This window comes from Corvus kubaryi, unplaced genomic scaffold (assembly GCF_017639235.1).
Source record: "Corvus kubaryi isolate FWS band 111438036 unplaced genomic scaffold, C.kubaryi_AGA036_p1.0 37308, whole genome shotgun sequence".
Lineage (NCBI taxonomy): Eukaryota > Metazoa > Chordata > Aves > Passeriformes > Corvidae > Corvus > Corvus kubaryi.
Window position 1 is genome coordinate 14,086,705 of NW_024581096.1, and position 21,451 is coordinate 14,108,155.

Genomic DNA, 21,451 nt, shown 5'->3' on the forward strand with positions numbered 1-21,451 from the left:
GCTGGTTGCTCATGACAGAGATTGGTGGGTTTAAGGAAATGGGAGGTCATGAAAGGTATTTAATCATGGGACAGGACAGGCACTAGATGTGTCTTTCAGAGCACCATTCAAGCTACAAACCAATTAACTAAACTGCCTCTCTGAGCGGCAGCTAATGCTCCAACAGGATCCCTGCCAATGGATACCTACAGCAAAGAAGTGCCTGCCTTCAACACATGCGTGCTTGGAGGCATTGTGTTCATGATGTCAAAGGCTGCCTGTGATACTAGAATGCAGGAGCCCAGTCTGAAACAATTCAAAAGGTTGTCTTATCCACCACATTCTCTCAATGCCAGAAAAAATCCTGATGCGGAAAAAATAGGACAGACAGGTGACGTAAAGGTTAAACTCCATGGGCACTGCCCATTTTGTCAAGCAGAGTAGAACACACTGGAGAAATGTCCAGAAGCTCATTGCACCATGTGTCATGGAGTAACGGACTGCCAAGCCTGCCTCAGACAATTCTGTCTCCTGCCCCATCTCCGGTGAGCTCAGAGTTTCCAGGATGGGAATCATCCTTTTGACCGCTGCACACTGACATTTAGCACTCAGTCCAAGAGCACAGACTGACCCCTCCCACACTCGTCTGTACAGCAAGGTCCAGGCACAGCAGCATCATGGATTGTTGGAGGACTCTGCAGGATTCTGCTCCACAGAGTGTCACGAGCAGCAGAGTGGGGTGGACAGTTGGCAGGGGTCCAGTGTGTGTCACCAAGCAAGGCTGACGGAGAGAGGGCAGGCTGGAGGCACAGCATTCAGGACAAACAGCCTGTTTCAGTGGGCAATTTGAGCTCTGAATTCATTCTGGAAATGAATCATTGGAACGGGGAGAGGGATTTTCATCATCATCTTGCTGTTTGTTATTTGGATTACTGCATGCAGCTTTCAGACATTTTAGAAATAAAGACATGTGCGTTTGTGCCAGCAAGCAGAGGCTAAAGAGAAATGTAGAAATGACGTATTTTCACACTTTCTGAAGCCCAGACATTAGAGGAATTTGACAGTGACCTTGCTATTGGTATAAACTGCACTCACTAATTCCTCACTAAAGCTTTAATTAAATACCAAGGTTAATAAAATTCACCTATGTCCAAGTCTCCAACAAACACCAATGGTCAGGTCTTCAAGGGAAGCTGCGCATGCACCAGGATGTCTGGTGAAGCAGAAGGGATAGTGGGCTGTTCCCGACCTGCAGGTTTAAGCCAGGCTTACTGGAAAGCAGCTTAACTCTGGGAATTCTCTCACATCCAGAGGAACACACATCACTGTTAAGAGCATCAAGAGCATCAGCTCTTGCAGGGTCAAAACCACAAGCTATGCCTCTGTGGGCTGCATCCACTGGTACTTATCCAGGTCCACAGAAAGCAAAGATCCTGACAGCACCTGAGCACTTACCTCATTTATTTCTATCCTCTGCCCAGACATATCATACACATCACCTGCAAGCAAGAAAGATGAAATTATAGCCACACACTGTGGATAAGTGCAGTCTCTGAGCCACAAAATTGGTTAAAGTGTTTCTGAGCTAGAATCTATTTTAAAAGTTTCAGTAAATTGACACGGGCACTGACGACTGATGATACTAACGATCAGTTTCTATGTTGGTCCATGACAAAATCTGGAGACTGACAGATGCTTGAAACACACAGCAGTTACCATAAAAATGACTGGCATTTGAGTAAAGAAGACTTGTCTTGAGCTGAACCCAGAGAGGATCTAGTGCTAAGTAGGAAATGAAAGTGCTTCCAGGGGATGACTTCTCTTGTGCCTTCTCCTTCAAAATCCAGCTCCTGGATCCTACTATTTGCAGCACTCCCTGGACACTCACAGAAAAGTGGTCTTCAAAGCCCATTTTCCCCCCATCTAGGTAGCAAGGCTGCTCTACTGATATTCCCTGGACACATGATCTGGTTACAGGAATTGAAGATATGTCATCTACAGGATACATAATTAGAACTTCTGCCCAGAGACAAGTTTCACTAGGAAGGTCTGGACTGTGCCAAGGCCAGCCAGTTCCAACACTTCATAGAAATAAGATTGAAATGCAATGAATTACAGGAATGATTGACTCATATTTGCCCCAGCAACCTCAACTGTGACCAACCTCAAGTGTAGTGCTGGTGTGCCTTCACAAAGGCCCCAAGGGTATAAAAGAAAACACAGTAAACACCTCTCCTGAGAACCTAAGCATCAATTGATTCCCTGGGAACCATAGCCAAGAGGCTTTTGTACACCTCCTTCCCTTAAGCCCAGAGGAGAGCAGAACTAGATCATCCTTTCTGGCATGGCTTTTCTGAATGCCCCTGAACAGCAGAGAAGTACTGGGCTAGAAGAAGCTAAACATTTAGAAAACTACAGGCAATAGATTGTTTGACTTCTTTGCCTGTATTTCCCATTCACTTCTTGAACCCTTACCCTGTATCTGTTAGTGGTGACATCTGCTTCAGAAAAGTCAGTTAAGGACACATGACGGGAGAGATTTCAAACTGTTTAGCAGTACTAATGTCAGATAGCATAGTATCACTGTTTGAGATATGGTGGTCTCCAAATATACACAGATTGATAGGAAGAAGTATCTTCTTGCAGTCAGCTGATAGTACTAAGAAAGGATGCAAGCTTTATGGCACATTAGTGCATCAACGGGTCTGACACAGGCAAAGCAAGCATCCATATACGAATAAGCAGTGACTAATTTCTCTGGGGCATCTAATGATGTTAATCAATTAGGCAGTTTGAGAAGTGTTAGCACCTCTTGAGCAGTATGAAGAAAACTGCCTGGGGCCATAGCATGAACAAGCCTTTTAAACCAATGACTTCTAGGACCTAACAGAACTAATTACTCTTGTTCCCCATTTTTTCCAACTCCCTACCAACTTTTCTCTCTTCTGATGGGTGAAGAATGTCAGGTGTAAGGACAAAGACCAGGTCTTTGACTAGTCCAACTACCTGAAAAGGATGTGGAAAATCACTACTCATGTCATGAGAAATTGCTGAAAGTGAGAGACAACAGTGTGAGAATCTGACAAAATTTGCAGATAGCCCCAGGAGGGATGGCTGATTTTATAAGGGATTAATAGGGAGTTAGTTATGTGAGTTACATGTTATGTTTTGCAAGGTTAGCAATACCTGGCTAACAATGTCAATAATACAATAAAAAGCTGAGACTACCTAACTAGAGATATCAGAAAAAAAACCCTGCAAATTTGAGTACAGATATTGTAAATCTGGGACAAATGAGGAGAAACTAATAGTGTTGGTTCTTTAGTTGGGATAACAGTGGGGCAGAAAATGGGAGATAAAAGAGTGAGAAAGAAGGGGAAATTATTAATATGTGGCAAGTGGTGCAATCAGGCTGTCCAGACATCCCTGATGGGCAGCCTTGCACTTGATCACTGCAGCTCCTTACATGGCATTCTCTTCTGGATATCAGATTTAGTCTCTGTGGATGAAGAGGCACACAGTGAAACAGAACCCAGAGAGCACGACAAACAGGTAACATACCATAGGATTTGCCATTGATGGAGCACTTGTTGAAACACATGATGTTCTGGGTGAGAGTTCCTGTCTTGTCTGAGAAGATGTACTTGATCTGTCCCAGCTCTTCGTTGAGTGTAGTGGTTCGGGCCTGAGCTGGTGTGTCATTCAGCGGGTAATACATTTTACGGTCCCAGTCGATGTAGAAACTGTTACCCAGGCGTATAATCTCCACACTGATGAAACAGAAAGAGAAGGTGATTCATCAGCTTAAGGCACAAGGTCTTTATCTTCAGCACCACCATTATCAATTGCAATTAGGAGACAACTTTGTAGGGTCAACCCTTTGAAGGTTGAGTTCAACGACAGGTTGAACTCATCTGTCCACAGGCGGCCTGTGGTAAGGGATGCTGAATCAAGGCTCACTGAAATGATCTGCTAAGTTTACAGCAAACTCACTTCCTTTGTTTTATAAAGCAGTACTTTATAAAAGTACTTGGAAAGTTTCAGAAGTTTTTGGACTGAGAAGTGAGGCAAGAGCAGTGGGTTTCACTTGGTGCTGTTTCAGGAGATGGTTTCCAGGAGAGCTGTGGGCTGGGCTGAGCCCAGTGCCAGGGCTGAGCACAGCCATGTCTCAAACAACAGAGAACTCCACAGCAAGAGAGCCATTGAGTCACTCAGTACAACCAAAGAGTGGCATCAGCTTGAAGATGACATGGATTTTCACTTTGGACAGGAATGCAATTCATTCCTCATGGTTACCAGCACAAAAGAGAGTCTCAGTAGCAAAGGTGATGGATGGCAGGTACAATGATAAATTAAACAGGGCTATACAATCTCTACCCCAGCCCCAAGGTTTGAGAGCATCACAGACACATTGCCTACCTGTCGCTCCTGCTTGGCTACCACCAATAACCAACACATCTCTGCACTGTCTGGGAAGAGGCAACAATCACACTGATAATATAGCACCAAGTACTTCAACCTGATTGTACCTACTTACCTGGCAATCCTCACACAGTCCTAAAGCTACCTCAAAGAACAGGCCATTCATTCACTGTTAGCAAGGTGCTAATGGTGGCAGGCTTCCAGCCCTACTCCTATAGCATCCTACACACCTACACCTCCCCTTTAACTGCAAAATCATCCTCTCCTCATTCAGGGCTCACTGTTGTCCCCACTCCAACCCTGATAAAGCCTTCTGAAGGCAGCAGAAACAGGAAAAGCATGAATGTGGTTGTGTAGGATCATCCGTGATGGGGCTGTGTTAGGTTTTAACGAAAATGCTGCTCCCAGTTAAGGCAAAGGCTCCTAAGATCAGAAGTGAAAGGAGCTTCCGGCACGTACCTGACGTAGAGTGAAATTGGTACCACGGTGTTTAGAATGATCACATATGACCAGAACATGAGGAAGCCGGAGTAGGGGGCAGAGTTGACACCCTCTGCCCAGGGCAGATAGACCTGGAAGTAGTAGCCCTTATCATGCTCCCAGATACCATTGCCAATGGCTAGGATGAGACACATCAATGCTAAAAATGCAAAGATCTGGAAAAAACAAAAAAAAAAATTCAAAACCCAAACAAAACGTATTGCATTTTAGAGACACGGAATTTTTTATGTACAGGTTAGTTAGAAGACCCTAATGGGGTAGAGTTGGATAGCCTGAATCATAGGAGAATGTTCCTAGGGATGAAGAGGAAAAACCAGCAAAATTATGATACTTTTACCTCAAGAACAAAGTTACACAGTGCAGAGTCTGGCAACTTGGAATTAAAAGTCCTCAAACAGCTGGGGATTTAAATCCCAAGCAGACATCTCAACTAGGGTGGTTACAACAGTCTGCTGCAGAACACCAAATCTCATTAGAGGAGAGTTGAGCTGAGGATCCTCAAACATCTGGCTGCACACCTGGGAATAGAAACTGTCTGGAGGACTTTACCTGGCCATTTGTCAGATGTATCACAGTATTCCTCACAATTTCTGAAAGACTACTAAGGATAATCCAGCACCGTACAGTTTGGAGTTCAGCACTGGATATTATTCTGATGGTTAGAGGAGAGTTAATTGCTTTCTCAAAAAGAATGGTTGCCTTGGTATCTGCCCTCACGATTTGATTACACTTCCTTTGAGCAAACAAAAAGCAACACCAACCAGTGATGTGTATCCTTGGGCTTTAGAGAAGCCTGTTTCCTGAAGCCTAAAGCAACCAGGGCAACAGCAGCTGGGAAGTGAAGTTCAAACTGGGATACCTTACTGAAAACTGGGGCTTGCTCGGGAACACTATTTAACAGACACAAAAACATTACATAGGTCATAAAGCACTTTTTGATTAAAAGAAGACAGGAATGTAGCAATACAATTATTTGGAAAAGAACAGAAAAAGAATAGGAAGAAGGAAATTTAGCAGAAATTAATACAGACTGCAAGGAATTACAGAACTGTGAATATCCAACCGTCAAAAAATATCAAGAAAAGAAAAAAATAAAATCATAAGCAGGTGTGTGAAAAGCAAACATGTTAACAGACAGTCCTCCAAGAGGAAGGAGGAAGGAAGAAGAAGGAATTATCTGCCCTATAGTAAATGAAAAAGGCAGATTATGTCTACTGACACAGAGCACTGTGTGGCTCTCTCTGCTGATAAGCATCTTCAATGCAGCAGGTCCATCTAATTCAAAGACGGAAGCTTAGAGGTTAGTTTTTAACTTTCCCTTTAATAAGGTTAGTTTTCAACAATGTTTTAAAAACTGGGAAGCCCCACTATTTTGGAATCCTGCTAATACAATTACAATATTTGTAAGGTAGAAATGGTGATGGTGGGGGAGATAAACTGCAGTTAACTTGACATCCTTCCTGGACAAATGATAATAAAATAATTCTTTTGGCACAGGCTTTTCCAAACATTTGACATAAACCAGCCAATATAATAAGAAAAAAAGTGAAGATATGGAGTCAACAGGCTGCACAAAAGAGCAATTAAAAATCATCTTTTGCAAGTATAATCATTAGGGAAAAATTATCAGTAACTTGGACCATTAGGTAAAGGCCACACAGCAACAATCACATTAAAACAGTAATCAACCTTTTTAAAAAGCAGTAATTGAGGGACAAACATAGAAATGTTAATGGTAAAGCTAATATTTGTACTGCTGAGGTAAGCGTGGCAGGAAGAAAGATACTTCTGTGAAGCAATATGAATCACTTGGTGAAAAGTTCATGCCTGATCAACTCAAATTTTAATATAAAAAAGCCACAAAAGGGAACTGTAAGAAAAGGTGGCAGACTGAGTGTCAGGGGACACATTTATTTCACACACGAGTAGTAGCTTTTCTATTTAATTGTGCAAAGCCAAATAAATTACTCAACTTGTGAAATGGAGACAATATTGCTTGCTGGTAAGGAATGTGGTGCAGTGTTTTTAAACCTCTGTGAACCAGAAATTAAAACATACTTGAATATGTGCCATTGTAATTACAAGGACTTAAGGATATATTAGAGGCATGACCCACCTCACTGCCCCACAGGTTAAAAATTATCCTTTGCAGAATATCACAATCCATGTAGGAATTTCAATGTGTGATTCAGCAATTGACATGCATGGGGCAAGACAGGAGCTGAACTTTCCCAAGGTGTCCCTGCCCATGGCTGGGGTGTTGGAACAAGATGATCTTTATGGTCCTTTCCAACTCAAACCACTCTGTGATTCTATACCACAGCAGCTCCTGCCCACAGTTGCACTCAATTTATGTCCATTTTGTTTTCTGTGCATTGGGCATGTCAGTGCTTTCACGACCCCACTCGTGCAACACTCACGCTTGCACAAAGCTCACTAACATGCTGTTTGCTCTGAGACAAATGCAAAGGACCAAGCCATTAAAAGCAGCCCTGGAGATTAATTTCCGTGCATAGAAACAGCTGTGTGCAGGGTGTCGCAATTGTAACCACAGCCCTGAAGAGAAGGACATGAAAAATCATAGGCTTGTGCATGCTCATGGGGCTTCCCAGCATGAACATCCTCCCTCCCTGGGTCCTGCCCATACACTGCCTGCTGGAGATCCTCTCGGTAAGAATTTTGTAAAGAGTAAGTGACTTTTGACTTCAAGACGAACATTGACTGTTGGACTGTGAATTAAAACACTCTCGGTTTCTTAATTGGTGCTTTGTGTTCTGCTCTGGGATTTGAAGCAGTCAGTTGTTTAAGAGGTGAATGTGAGAGCTCTCTTTTTCTGAAAATTTGCTCCTCCTAGCATGCTAAGAAGCAGGTTTTGGAGAAAAAAGCATTTTTGGAGCTGGCAAGTGCATCGCCAGCGGAGGACCATTAACTTCTGTCTCAGATCGATGAGAAACACCTCCAAATGTGACAAAACAGCTATGACTGCCATCTGGAAATGTTCACTTCTGATTAACCCTTGCTGGGGCAGACCAGGGCAACATTTAACAGGCACTCCTTTGGCGAACCTACTTAAATACTGCTTTGTGCCTGGAAGTTTTATGGGCAAATAAACACAAAATAACTTTGCCAGTGTTAATGTGGAATAAGTTTCACTACATGTAAATGACTTATTTATAGTAAGTTGTGGTTACTTTGTCTTAACTCAAGAGAGCACAATATACTGCTTGTTTTTATGACCACGCTCTGTAAACTTTGACCACCCAGTGAGCTGGAAAAACCCAATGCCACATCCTCTTAGGTGTCCAAAGAGTCTGGTGTTTAGGGTACGATAGAGCTTTACTTAGACATCAAAATTTTAGGTTCCTTAAAAGTGTGTAAAGGAGACAAACACACCCTTGGCTCCTCCAGCACCCAAGAACCTAGGCAGAGGCTGATGCAATCAGCTGCAAGTTGCTCAGTTTTTTTAAAACAGAGCCAGGAGGTAAATTCATCTCATTTGTTTTTATAAAGAGAGGCCAAACAGACTGAAAGTTCTGCGTGGGACCCTTGTCTTGTGAAAGGAGATTTAGCAAATCTTAATTTAACATTAAATTCCAGATTCCCTGTTCGGTTTTCCTCTGCTCTGTTTCTGTGCCCTGTGGATCACCCCGAGCCCATTCTCCTCCACAGTCAGAGCATAGCAGAACACCTATGAAAATGTGAAGTTCCTCAAATGCTTGCAAAATTTTGAATGTAAGAGGCCCAAACCTTGTTTGGTTTTGCTGTCCACTTCAGGGGAGGAAGGGAAGAAAACACTGAGGGAAACAAGCTGATGATAGCCAAGATTTTCCCTTGGCAAAGATTGGTGCAAGGTTACTAAAATTAAGGGCATGTCCTTACTGTACACAGAGCAAGGCCTCAAGATGGGTTGAAGACAACCCTGGAGTAGCTCTCTGTGCTATGGCACTGCTGGACATCCCTGGGCTCACCTAAAGGACTTTTGGGATCCCAGTTAAAAATAAGAAATACAGGGGCTGAGATGAAGTGTGGAGGTTGGAGGGTGGTGCCACCCTGGAGATGTGTGTGCTCTTAAGCCCCAGTGCTGAGGAGGCATGAAGTCAGAGAGGGCAGGGAGAGCTCAGGACAGCCTTGCTGTGATGCACAGACTGCTGTTGGATGCCTCCTCCAGGGCTTGCACCAGTGCCTGGGAATGGATCCTGTCCCCAGCTGGATAGTAGGGTGATCTGGAGAGCAAGAGTAGTAGGGAAGAAGCAGTAACAGTGACCACTGACCACCAGACCTTCCCAGTCCCAGTTCCCACCATAAACTGAAGGTTGTGCAGCATGCATGGGAAAGCATGACAAATTTTCACTCAAAGGAAAATGAAATCTGAAACTAAAGACCTTTTCTTCAAGCAACACTGATTAAAGTAGTGTCAGAGTGTATGTCTTCCTTCCCTGAGTGGCTTTGAAGTCAAGCAGTAAAACCTTGAGAGAGTCTGTAAAAGAATCACTATTTCGGTCTGGAAGTATTTGCCATTTCTTAAATCCACTGATGAGCTTAACCCTCAAATTAAATCTGTTTTTCAATCTGAGAAGAGTGCTTGCTATGTAAGATTAGTGTTCTCAAATTTCCCAGCTGCTAAAAACACCAGTTTCCTAGCATTAATGAGACCATGTCTAATAATTTATCCTAACGTGTTAAGTCAGGAGCTGGCATCATGTAAATTAGCAAACTCAATTACCAAGTCCTATGCAGATATCACCAAAGATGCCAACAAATCACGAGGAAGAGAGAGAACTGCTAATGTTTATTTAAATAGAAAATGACAAAATTACTAGAAGAAAAAAGGGCTTTGCAGGCTTCAAAATATTTCTCCCACAAAAATGCAGAGCAAGGAGGAGCAGAGAAAATGACAAGCTCAGAAGAAAAGGCCTTAATTCTGTCAATGTAATGGCCTTGCTTTGCAAGACGGGCTGGCAGAGGTGCTGCAGAACTCAGGCTGCTAATAAATTATTATGTACTTTTTCTTCTTATCGTCAGTCACTTCTGATATTCCCCCATTTGTGTGGACAATGAGGTGGAACATCTGGAAATGATGAACACATCTGAAGAACGGCACATTAATCAGACTTACCACCAACACAAGGACATTCATGAGCCGATCAATGCTTGTTCGCTTAAAAGTTGTTTTTCCACTGTTCTGCATGAGTTTCGTGTCTGGCCCTGGAGATGAAGCACACTTGTTAATTTTAGTAATAAAGCTTAGCTGTTCTAAAGCTGATTCCCTCTGATGCCCCACGGTGCTTTTCAGCATAAATAACCATTGCAGCTCTCTTTAAGTCAGGTATGCACAGTCTTGAGTGCTGGTGAGAAACTTGGGCAGAAACAGGTTAAGCCACTTGTCTGAGACTACATGGAGAGAGCCACATAAAACCATTAATTCTGGACGTTGACTCAACTCTTTTCTTTCAACATTCAGCCCTCCCTTTCAGCTTTAATCACTCTTCACTGAATACCAGATATTGCTATGTTATTGGTGATATACTATGTATTATCTCACATGTCTAGAGGAGTACAGAAACAACAGGACTGTGCTCATGAAAAGTGTAGATCTAATCAATAATATTATTGATGACTCTGATATTCCAATATGGATTAAAATCACATAGAAATGATACAGAGTGTTTAATCCAATACACTTGAGAGAATTCTTAACCAAATTTAACTGTTACATTCTTTCTTAGTCATCAAAACTCCCCTCCTGTACTTTGCTGTGTGCATTTCTGAAACAAGAAAGTTTTTTCTTCTTGTACCTGGTAGAAACATACTTTACAAAGAGGAAAATACTTGATTCCTTTGTGCATGCTGGGTGTGATGTATTCCCATGCTAGGGCTGCTGGGCTCTGCAATCCACATGTCAGTCTTTTTACCTACCAGCATAAATAACGAGTCCAAAGCACCACTCTGTGTTCCTGATAGTACAGCCCCTCAGCAACATCTTCTCATTGTCCAGGGCATACTTCTCTCCTCGAAGAGTAAGAGTTCCTGTGAATTTATCCAGTTTGTTATTTGGTGCCTCACATCTGATTTCTCCTGTAAAAAGAAGGTAAAAGCAAAAATGAAAATCTTGGTCCAGAAAGGTGTCATCAATACTGCATTCCCGGCTGTTCCTCAGAGAGACATATTTCACACTGTTGTTGCAATCAACTCCTAACCCTGTCATTCCCATCCTATACCTTATATTTACTCATGTTCTGGGATGTTGCTCCTTCCCCATATGAATCTTGTAATTCAAAGGACCACAATGGACGTGGATCTATCCAATTCTTTGAACATGGCAATTTTTTATTGGTAGAGTACAAAACAAAGTTTCCACAACTTTTATGTGGGTGAGAAGAAATGTTGAACCAGCAATGTACTTTTAATCCATTCACAGTAAGTTCATAGTGGTAGGATGTCACTGGATAATTTTAGCTAAAAGTGCTGACATCATCTTTTTTCTAATTTCATTTTACCTCAAACTGCAGGAGCCCAAGTGAATAAAATCATAGCCTAAAGGCTGCAGAAGAGTAATTAATTGAGGTGTCTTTGTTCACTGTTTTTTAATTTCATCTGTTTTATAACTCAGGAGCATATAAAAAGATACCGCTACCTTCTTTGGCCACACAGCTGACACTGTAAGTGATTGGAGTGTCTATTTCCATGCTTTATATTTATTTATTGTAATAAAATGTGTTCAGATACCTCAGTACAAAAACGACTATTTAAATCAACAGCTGCACCTGTCATTTAAAGATTCAAAGCAGAGCCCTGTGGATGTATTGAAAAGAACTGGAAAATACAAATATGCCTTACTGAAAGGCAATCTAAGAGTTCAGTCTGTTCACTTAATCAGCAGGAACACTGAAGTTATTTTGATCACAGGCTGTAAATACGTACAAAAAGACTAGCATTTGCAGAGAGTGCAGTTCTTCTAGCTGCTCTCAGATTTACACACCAGGCTCAAGAGACTGGAAACAAAATCCAGGGAAGTCCAGAAGAAAAGTGCAGCTTTAAGTGTCATGAACATCTTTACCACTACACATTTTAAAATTAAAGATTATTAAAACCATCAAAAAAGCAGCTAATCTAGGGCAGACAAATCATCAGACACAAAAGATCAAACAGTTAGGAAATTCAGTGACACATGTGACATCAGAACTCATGGTACCAACTGTGTTGATCTTCTATTTTATCCTCTGGTTAGTCCAACAATAACCAGACCTGTGCTCCAGCATTTCTCAAAGTCTCCAGTAACCAGGCCCGTCTCATTACCACCCTTGCAACGCCTTGAAAAGCACAAAGGAAACAGAGGCTTTGCAATGGAACCTCAAACAGCACAACGCTTGGCAAAGCAAACCCAGAGCATGGTCTCCCACCAGGAACCCTGTGCCTGCCATCGGACAGTGCTCCTGTGAGCACCTCCAGTGTCCACATCTACTTTCCCATAAGCAGGTGGGTCTGGGCTACTGACATGCTGATTTTGAGATCAGAAGGGATTCATCCAGATGAGACTGACCACAAAAGAGTGAGAAGCTCTAAAAATTCCCCCAGGACAGCTGCACTGAGCCCAGTAACTCTGCAGCTGAAGGCACCACAGCCAGGCACCATGCTTCCTGTCCCCCTCTCCCACTAACAGCAATAAGATACCTGGAATACATTTCAGCTGAAAGAGTTAAATACTGCCAAGTCGACATGTGGTAAGTAGAGGGTAACTGAAAAGTATTGCTGCCTTTCTGGTCTCCCAGTTCCCCAAATCAAACAAAGAAATTCAGAGTTTTGCAAGCATCTCCCTTATCTGAACCATCAAACAAACATCATAGCTCACATTAAGCATTCCACTGAGTGCCTGTATTAGCTGCAAAACCCTGTCCTCTCTTCCTGTCTTAAAAAGTAATTAGATAAAGAGTTACATAAATATTTAATTTCTATGGAGGTTTGCTAAGGGAAATGCAAAGCTGGGTCTGATTCCAGGCACTCTTCCCAGTACACTGTCAAATATAAATCATACTGGGAAACATTTTATTCATTTTAAGTATTGTGAAGAGGTCACTTTTATTTACAACATAAGTAAAATAGATATTTACAGAATAAATAAATATCCAATAACAAAATCCTCAATTTTCCAAAATATTTTTAAACATTTTTTGAATTAAGCACTTACAAGAACACAGTGCCCTTAGATAAGCATCACACTAAACATGCTTGAAAAATTATCTAAGATTAAGATTTTGCTTAAATTGATAGACACTTCAGCCTGCTCAGGAAAATAATTAAGGCACACCACTCCAATTACTAACGTAAAGCATCTTAACTGCACCTGTAAACACATATTTCTCAAGACCTAAAACACTCAGAACCTCAGCCATCACTTCAGAGAAATCCTGATGTCCTGAGCTGAAACTTGGCAAAAACCACAAACATTACTGCACAAAACCTCAACAAAGAAGGCAAAAGAAACTCTACCAGAGACAGTCTCAGCTATGCTCTTTGCCACATCCCCACCACTTGTCCTGGAATCATCTACTTATTTCAAACATATTTTTTTCTAAAATTTTTTTCCCCTCTTTATCTAAAAATATTTCCTGAGAGCCTGCAATCCTTGAGGTGTTCCAAGGACACCAGCACTCATTCCGCCCCTCTCCACACTGACTCCTCCTGTAATCCTGACCTCGTATCTAAGCCAGCAGAGCACTGCTGAACGTGACTAACACCACTTGGTCTGTTCCCTCATCTTCTCTCCACAGACAGATGATGTGTGAGCATGGAGTATTCTGGTTTTGACAGGCCTAGCTCCATAGCAGTATGTGCTGCTAAGTATTCTCTGGTATCCAGTGACAGGATGCATGGGAATGGTTGAAGTTGCACCAGGAGAGGTTCAGATTGGACATCAAGAAACATTTCTTCACTGAGAGTGTGACTGCTCACTGGAACAGGCTTCCTCTAGAGGTGATTGATGTCCCCAGCCTGTCAGGTTTAAGAGGCATTTGGACAGTGCCCTTAAAAACATACTTTAATTTTTGGTCAGCCCTGAAGTGGTCAGGCAGTTGGGACTAGAGATAATTGTAGGTTCCTTCCAATTAAAACATTCTATTCTATTCTATTCTAATTCTTATTCTATTCTATTCTATTCTATATTCTATCCTATCCTATCTTGATTTTGATACAGCAAGTAGTAGTGAGAAAGTTAACCACATCTGCACTGCTTGCCTTTAGATACTTTTAAAAATTCAGTCTTTATTGTGGCATTGAGAGAGGAAAGGAATGGTTTCAAGGTGAGGCTTCATGCTGGGAAGTAATCACCTGTCCTGTGTGCACAATTAGTCCTCAGGTCTGTATGGTGTCTGGGAAGTGCCACTGATCAGAAGATAAATGTAATCGGTGAATCAGCATTGCTACATCAGTGTGAAAATGTTTTGAGGCCAGAACTAAGCATAAGGTTTTGGAAAAACAGTTTCCATTGTGCAGTTATGTGGACTCTTGTGCTGGGTTTCAAGGTGGGTAGTCTCGACATGCACAGACAGACACAAAAGAAAAGTGTCCATCCACAAGAAGTGCCACCGATGCAGTGTCAGGTTGTAGTCATACATGGCACCAAGACCAGCAAGCAAAGAGGGACCTTTTCCTTTACATGTGGTGTTGATACCTGTTGTACAGAGTGCCTGTTCTGTTTTGCTGGCACTGCTTCCAGAGAAGCCCTAGCAGGGGGCAGTGGGCAGCTTGGAAGGAACAGTCCTAACTACTCTCTGTAATTTCAGAAAATCCTCTGGAAAGTGAATTTTCCATTTGTACTCACCATTGAACTCTGTCAGCTTTTGCAGATCTTCTCCAAGCTCTGCAGTGACTGTCAGTGCCTGCTTCACCTTCAGGTTTGTTTCACTGTGACAAAAAACGTTAAGACAAACACATGAACTGAAAGTCATATGTGAACTGAAAGCTCCCCCTGAAAGTCACTTCTGCTCTTGAGGACAGTATTCTTCCTTAGACATCTGATGGACTGTGATACCATGTACCTGTTCCACCTGGCCAAAGGGTGTAGATTGTCTCTTTCAGTTGCAGTGGCACACAGTTCAGAGGAATTCCAGGTATAGTACCAAAGGCGAAGTGGCTCTGTCTTCTTAATTTTACCACAGAGCACCCCACTGTCTATCTTGTCACCCATGACACGTTTAAACCCAAGGTATCTGATCATATAGGAGAGCTCTGAATCTTTTCTCCCATGGTATTCTGATCTGGAAGATTACTTCAGTCCTGGGACTAGCTAGCTGAGGAGTTGGAAATGCAATGTGAATAGAATACTGCATTTGTTCAGGGCCTCTTAGAAGTGGCACTTGTATGTGTGAAAACTACAAACCCATTTTCAGCAGAAATCAGATGGGGAAAGTCCAGAGGGCAATCTGTAGGGTCTTGGAAGAGACACAATTTCTTGAAATCTCTGGTCTTGGTCAGTCCCTCAGACTGCTGCTAGCTTTGAGCAATGCAGAAAAGGTAATGCAAAATGGGTCATAAAGATGAGGACAGCTCCAGTTTATTCCAACTAACACAAGTTGCAGCCCTCTGACTTGTGGCCATTTCTGTCCTGGAGTGGGCAGCATTTGGAAGCCTTTGCTATGTGCTTGCATTGACATTATTCTATGGCAGTTCAAACGAGATTACCAGAGTTATTAATTATGATTATCTCAGCCAGATAATCTGTCTCAAAGAAAACACTAAAGGAGATGAAAGAAATAGCCTCTGCTGGGGATATTGCTTTTGTGATATTGCAGGAACATGTCTCTAACTAACTCTCAGTATTAGAAAAACTGTCACTGAAAAATAAAGTCCCCTCCTCACATGACACTTGCACTTGAGAGGCAAAACTATCCACCAGAAGATGTTATTTTCAAGATGCCTACCCAAAGTTTATCCTACATTTTATGAAACTCTTGCTACCAAAGCTATTGCAGGTATGCCTGCAGCACCCAGGGTCACCAGGAATGGTGGCTTTGCAGTGATGGCAGTGATTGCATGCCAGGGCAGGCTCACTTACCCATCCAGCTCAGCTGTCTCAATGTACGTCAGGCTGTGCGGCTCACTGCTTGACAGCAACAGGAGATCAGCCTGAGCACAGATAGGCAGACAGACAGACAAACAGATTTGGCATGAATTCACACAGTCAGCAGGCACTGCAGAGCAGTGCTGCTTGTCATTACTGCCACATCATCACCATGACTGATCTTCTCATTAGTGGTAAGGGTGGCAGAGAATAACTACCAGGATAGAGATCAGGATCAGGATAGAGAGAAACGGTACTCACTGTCACAAAGTTGTTGTTTTCTAGCTTTATTATATCCCCCACTTGGACATTCATCCATTTTTGCTCCTTTAACCTGCAGGAAAACTTCTAGTAAGTAAGCACATACAGCAAACGCCGCTTGGGAAAGTGGGAAACTTGGCTCTGCTGCTGAAGCCAGACTGTAGGTGCCATCAGGACTTGGGAGCACGGCCTGCCATGATGATCCATACTAAGCTGGAAGACCACCACAGTACAAAAAAAAAGTAGCAAAAAGCAGTAAAAATCAGTAAGAGCACTGGTTGGGCTGACCCATGATGGGTTGAGACCAAGCCCCACAACAGCAGCACAGTCCATGTGCACTATCCTTATCCTTGCCCTTGTCTCTGGACTGACTACTCCCTTCCTTCCTCCTCTTAAAAGGCCATATTGTCTCAAAAAACCCTCTCTGCTTTGTGTAAGAGACTTCACCTAGGAAAACCGCAGATTGTGTTAGGTTTTCCAAGTGGTATTAAGGGCAAGAGTAACCAGCTGTCAGGAAGGTCAGTGCAGGTGCTTTGGCTGCACACTCGCCTGTCTGAGCCATGTCTGCAGTGGTCTTCACAGCACTAAGCCAGATGTCCATGCAGGCAGGCAGCTAAACTGCAAGCACCAACTCAGCCAAGTCATGATAGCTGTGTATGCAAATTCTAGAGGTGAGAAATACCAGTCTCAGAACAGGACTGGGGGCTCAAGCTTGAACTCAGTTCAATCTTGCTTATTCAATGTTGGTCAGAGTTGGGCAGGATCTGTGGTTTCTAGCTTTAGAAAAAGGCAAAATATACAATTTCTGTGTCAAAATGTGTTTCCTAGTCACAGTAACTAATACACAGTAAACTAAGAAACTGGTTTACTTAGCAGAGAGCACAAAAAACTATGTCCCTACTCTTCAGTTTCCACTCATATTTTTAACTGTTTGATCATCTGTTGGAGTTTACACAACATACTGCTATCTGTAGTGTGGAAAAAAGTCACAAAAGACTTCACAGCTGTCTACAGCTGTGTCCTACGCATAGCTGGACTCCATGGAGCTGCAAATAAACAGCACATCTGTCTGCCATGAAAGCCAAAGCCTCTGCTAATTTTTCTGCAGGAAAGAACAGTGCTGCCAGTACAATGTCCAAAGCACGCAGCTGAAATGTTTTGGGTACATCTAAGCCAGAAGTGCTACACACACTCAAAGTATGATGAAGTGTATGTGGGAACTATTCCAGCTTCTTAATTTGAAGTAACTTGTTGATAATGCCGAGTTTTGCTTAATGCAAAACAAATGCTATGAGCATAAATGGACACAGAAGATAGCTTTGCTTGTTACTTCTGGGGTAAGGAGTAAAATAATACAAGACTCTGAAATTCTCACTTAAACATAAATATCCAGGAACAGAGAAAGACTTTAGTTTGTGTCAGCACAAGGTCACAGCCATAATGCCTGCACAGATTCTAGTACTGTGTCCAGAGTTCATTAATCAGACACATGGTCCAAAATTGCATGATGAACTAGTGGTGTGAAACATAATTCAATTTTAAATTGTTTAGTGATCCTTGAGAATCACACACACACACAAAAAATCAAAAATATTACTAATAAAACACATTTCCCTGTCAGAATTACATCAAAAAGGACTTACATGCCATTGATGAGGACCTGGACTGGGCGGTTGTTGACATGTTTGTCGCTTTTGTGTCGATTCTGAAAATTGGATCAGAAGGTTAAAAGGCATTTCCAGGAAACCAAACACACAGGAGCCATAGGCAGTTCATTAACACTTCAGGTTTCCACCCAGCTGGTTGAACAGGTCAGGCAGATTAGGGTCACAGCTGAGTCAGTGTCCAGCACATGTTTACAGTAGTAGCACAGGGCATAACCAGATTGCAAAGGGCAACAGGCAACACCGGGCTTGCTCTTGGAGAGAAGAAAGAGGGTAGAGCCTTAGACGTCACTTTAGCACAGCCCTGACTCAGCTGGCATTTCTCCTACCCACCTCAGTTTGTAAACACCAGAGAAATTAATTCCTCTTCTGTCATATGGAAAGTGGCCACTGAAGTTCTGGCATTTCTCCATTGAACACCAAAATCATTTCAATAATAAGAGAAAATCAGATGCTAAACTCAGCTCTAATATCACTCTCTGAAGTCAACTGGACTTTTGACCATTAGCTCTGACGGCAGCAGACCTTGGCCAAAGCTGGGCAAGTTTGAAAAATCACAGGTGGGTTGAGCACTTGCTTCCCACCAAATGTTTTTCTCCACCTACATTGTGCTAGATGACAAAGTTGTCCAAAATGCAAGCCTAAGAAAAAATTTCTGTGTCTGAGTCCAGACATATCTATCAGTCACCACATTTTCAGACATGATAAGTAGTTTCAGAGAAAGTCAATGGAGCTGCTGGGCTGCTCAGCAATTTGGAAATTCTAGCTCCTTCTTAAGTAACAAACTATAGATTTTGGGGACTTAATCTCAGACCCCACCTTGGCCACAGACCAGCTCTCTGAATGCCTGCCACTGGCTGTGTTTAAGTGGTTTATTTCAGTTACTGTGCTGAAGAATCACAGGCCAACTCCAAAGTACAGGTCAGAAACACAGATCTTACAAAATCATCAATGGCATCCTTGACTCCTGATACAGCCAGCACCAGCACCAAGGGCACGACTGTTGTAAACCAGGCCAGCGAGGAAATCTGAGGAATCAACTGTAGGAAGAAAAGATCTGAGTTAAGACATTTCCTGCCTGTTCAGAAAACCACTGCTTCCTAATCAAGCCGCAGACAACATTTTTCTATGATACCTGAATACAGATTAAAGACAGACCTGTATCCCTGATATGTGACCCCCCCAAAGGTGGGAGAGCCAGGGAACCCATGTTTTCCTTACAAAACAAGCTATAATTTAAGTTGAAAAATGGAACTGTCAGAAAGTGTAGTGGGTTGCTCTTTCTTGTTGTTTGCAGAATTAGGATTGCAAAGTCCCCAGTGGATTTCTCTGGAAGTACTGACATGGGCAAGCCTGCTGTGGGGGACTCAGAGCTATCTGAGCAAAACCAGCTGTGAAGAGCTGTTAAAAGCCTCTGCTCTTTGTTTCAGTAACTTTTCACATTTTGCTGAAGTAAATTTCGCATCAATGGACAATGCTCAGCTGTTGCTAGGGCTGACCTTGCTCTCCCAAGAGCAACACAGCCGGTTTTGTTTCCTACATCTTTAGTAGTGAGAGGACCAAAGAGCTGAAGGTGATTCTGTCATGCCATCAGTGATGCAGAGGGAGATGTCCTACCCCCACACAGTTCTCCCCTTCTTCTAGAAGCACTAGGGATGGCAGCAACTACTGTGTCCATCAGTTTGGATCTGGGAAGTGTGAAGTCCGTGTGCATTGAGAAGTTGATACTTATGCACTGTCACAGCCCAGATCCTACAGGCACCATAGCCCTGCTCAGCTGTAGAGGCTGCAACTGCTGCCTTCTCACCTACCTTGGAATATGCATGTCCCACTGATGTGTGACAAAGGAGTGGGAGACAGAGTCCCCACAGCCTGCCCATCACATCCACTCCTAATGCAGGAGTAGTCCCATAGGCATGGAGTGAGGAAAAAAATGAAATGGAGGAATATGTAATGCCTTCCCTCTTTATGCTACCTTGATGTAAAGAAAAAGCTGTGTGCTTTTATAAATAGTCAACCCTAGATGGCCCAGCAAAACACACAGTGGAATAATTTAAGGGAAGTACTTTGAAATACTGTGAATTTGACAGAAAACAGCTAGAGTGCAGTACAACAACGCAAGAACTGCGCTCTCAGCTTAGCTGAAAAGGCACCGTCACTGGTTTCTTGAAAAGTATACATGCACTGAAATCTCAAAAATTCATTCCCTGTAAATAAGCAAAAAAGATCATACATGGTTTCCTGTAGGCTTAACCACATTTCACCTATGCTTTTTTGAGCTGAAACTGTAAAAAAAGCATTTCAAATGGGTTATTTTGCAAATCTGTGTGCAGTGAAATAGTCAACTTTAAAACATCATGCTTGAAACATAATCAAAATTATACCCTTCTTTTGATAGTGTGTATGCTGATATGACTCAACAACAGTACACAGCAAGGTGCAAAGGGGCAGAAATCTTGGTATCAAATTATCCAGTGCGTCCAGCTTTCAGGGGATCATTAGCAACAGTGATGAGCAAAGTGCAACTCAATGCCATTACAGTCCAGAGGGTTCAACAGTGCTGCCACTGTCTGACACACTCCATACTGGACACCTTCCCCACTCTGGAGAAGGGAGCAGCAATATCCAGCTTTATGCAAACCAGCCACAACCTTGAGCCTTCCTGGTGTTAACTCCTTCCTTCCCATGGAAACACCACAGGTTACAAATGTGTCCCTCTTGCTGCTTCCTTTGAGACTGCCTGTGGAATTTGCCTTAAAATCTATGGGTAACAGAAAACTTGGCTTTATACTACAGGATGAACAAGTAATGTAAATCTGAGGACAGCCAGGAGCACTCAGATGTAGACACAAAGGCATAGTAGGGCAGAGTATGAAAAAGTTGCACAATTTGTTGAAAACTAAGTAACTTTTTTTTCTTCATTTAGTTCACACCCTCATATCCAAAGGTAAGAGAGAAAATTGCTTTTTTCTGCCCTACTTTCTATGTACTGTAAGGTTTTACTAAGATGTTAATTCAGAACAGGAAATATAGCTTGCACTTCATTACACCTATCAAACATAGACTGGCTTTGATAACAGAGAACACAACCTGCTGGAAACAGCACAGTGATTTCATACCTGCAAAATCAGCAAGAAAAGAAAGTAAGCATTGGCTATTCGCTGAAACTGTTCAAACAGGTTGAGAGGCAGGAAAGTGAAGAAATTGTATTTCGATGTTTTAATTGAATTGTTCTGTAAGGAAAAAAAATGAAAATAAGTAGGATTGGTAAAACAGGAAACAAAATTACAGCACAACACATTTCAACTGTGTCTTATTTGCTTATATTTAGCAATAGCATTGTTTCCAACAGCAGCTCAAAAAGCGTTTCCTTTTCCCCCATACAATCATGCCCAGCCTGGATAAACAGAGAACTCCTCTTGGAATGGGTGAAAATATGATGCTTAGCTTATGCCAGTGCTGCTGCAGGTAAACTTGCATGTAGTTGCTCACAACATCTTCCCTTTATTAAGAGTCTTCTTACTTACACAGTGCATAAAGAAAATTGAGAACTGTAACAAGAAGACAA

At 42.4% G+C, this 21,451-nt stretch overlaps 1 protein-coding gene across 6 annotated transcripts in view; it reads right to left on the reverse strand.

Moving 5' to 3' along the window:
• The window catches only part of LOC121664928 (phospholipid-transporting ATPase ID-like), an 84,667-nt gene that overhangs the window by 22,554 nt on the left and 40,662 nt on the right, over positions 1 to 21,451 (reverse strand). For all 6 annotated transcript variants that reach the window (XM_042028635.1, XM_042028639.1, XM_042028637.1 and 3 more), the window contains 11 exons: positions 21,003 to 21,116; positions 18,825 to 18,923; positions 17,863 to 17,924; positions 16,220 to 16,292; positions 15,953 to 16,023; positions 14,720 to 14,802; positions 10,819 to 10,977; positions 10,019 to 10,107; positions 4,861 to 5,057; positions 3,541 to 3,749; positions 1,435 to 1,478 (listed from right to left, as the gene is read on the reverse strand). In XM_042028635.1, the coding sequence (XP_041884569.1) occupies positions 1,435 to 1,478; positions 3,541 to 3,749; positions 4,861 to 5,057; positions 10,019 to 10,107; positions 10,819 to 10,977; positions 14,720 to 14,802; positions 15,953 to 16,023; positions 16,220 to 16,292; positions 17,863 to 17,924; positions 18,825 to 18,923; positions 21,003 to 21,116 (1,200 nt within the window). The remainder of the gene's footprint in view (positions 1 to 1,434; positions 1,479 to 3,540; positions 3,750 to 4,860; positions 5,058 to 10,018; positions 10,108 to 10,818; positions 10,978 to 14,719; positions 14,803 to 15,952; positions 16,024 to 16,219; positions 16,293 to 17,862; positions 17,925 to 18,824; positions 18,924 to 21,002; positions 21,117 to 21,451) is intronic.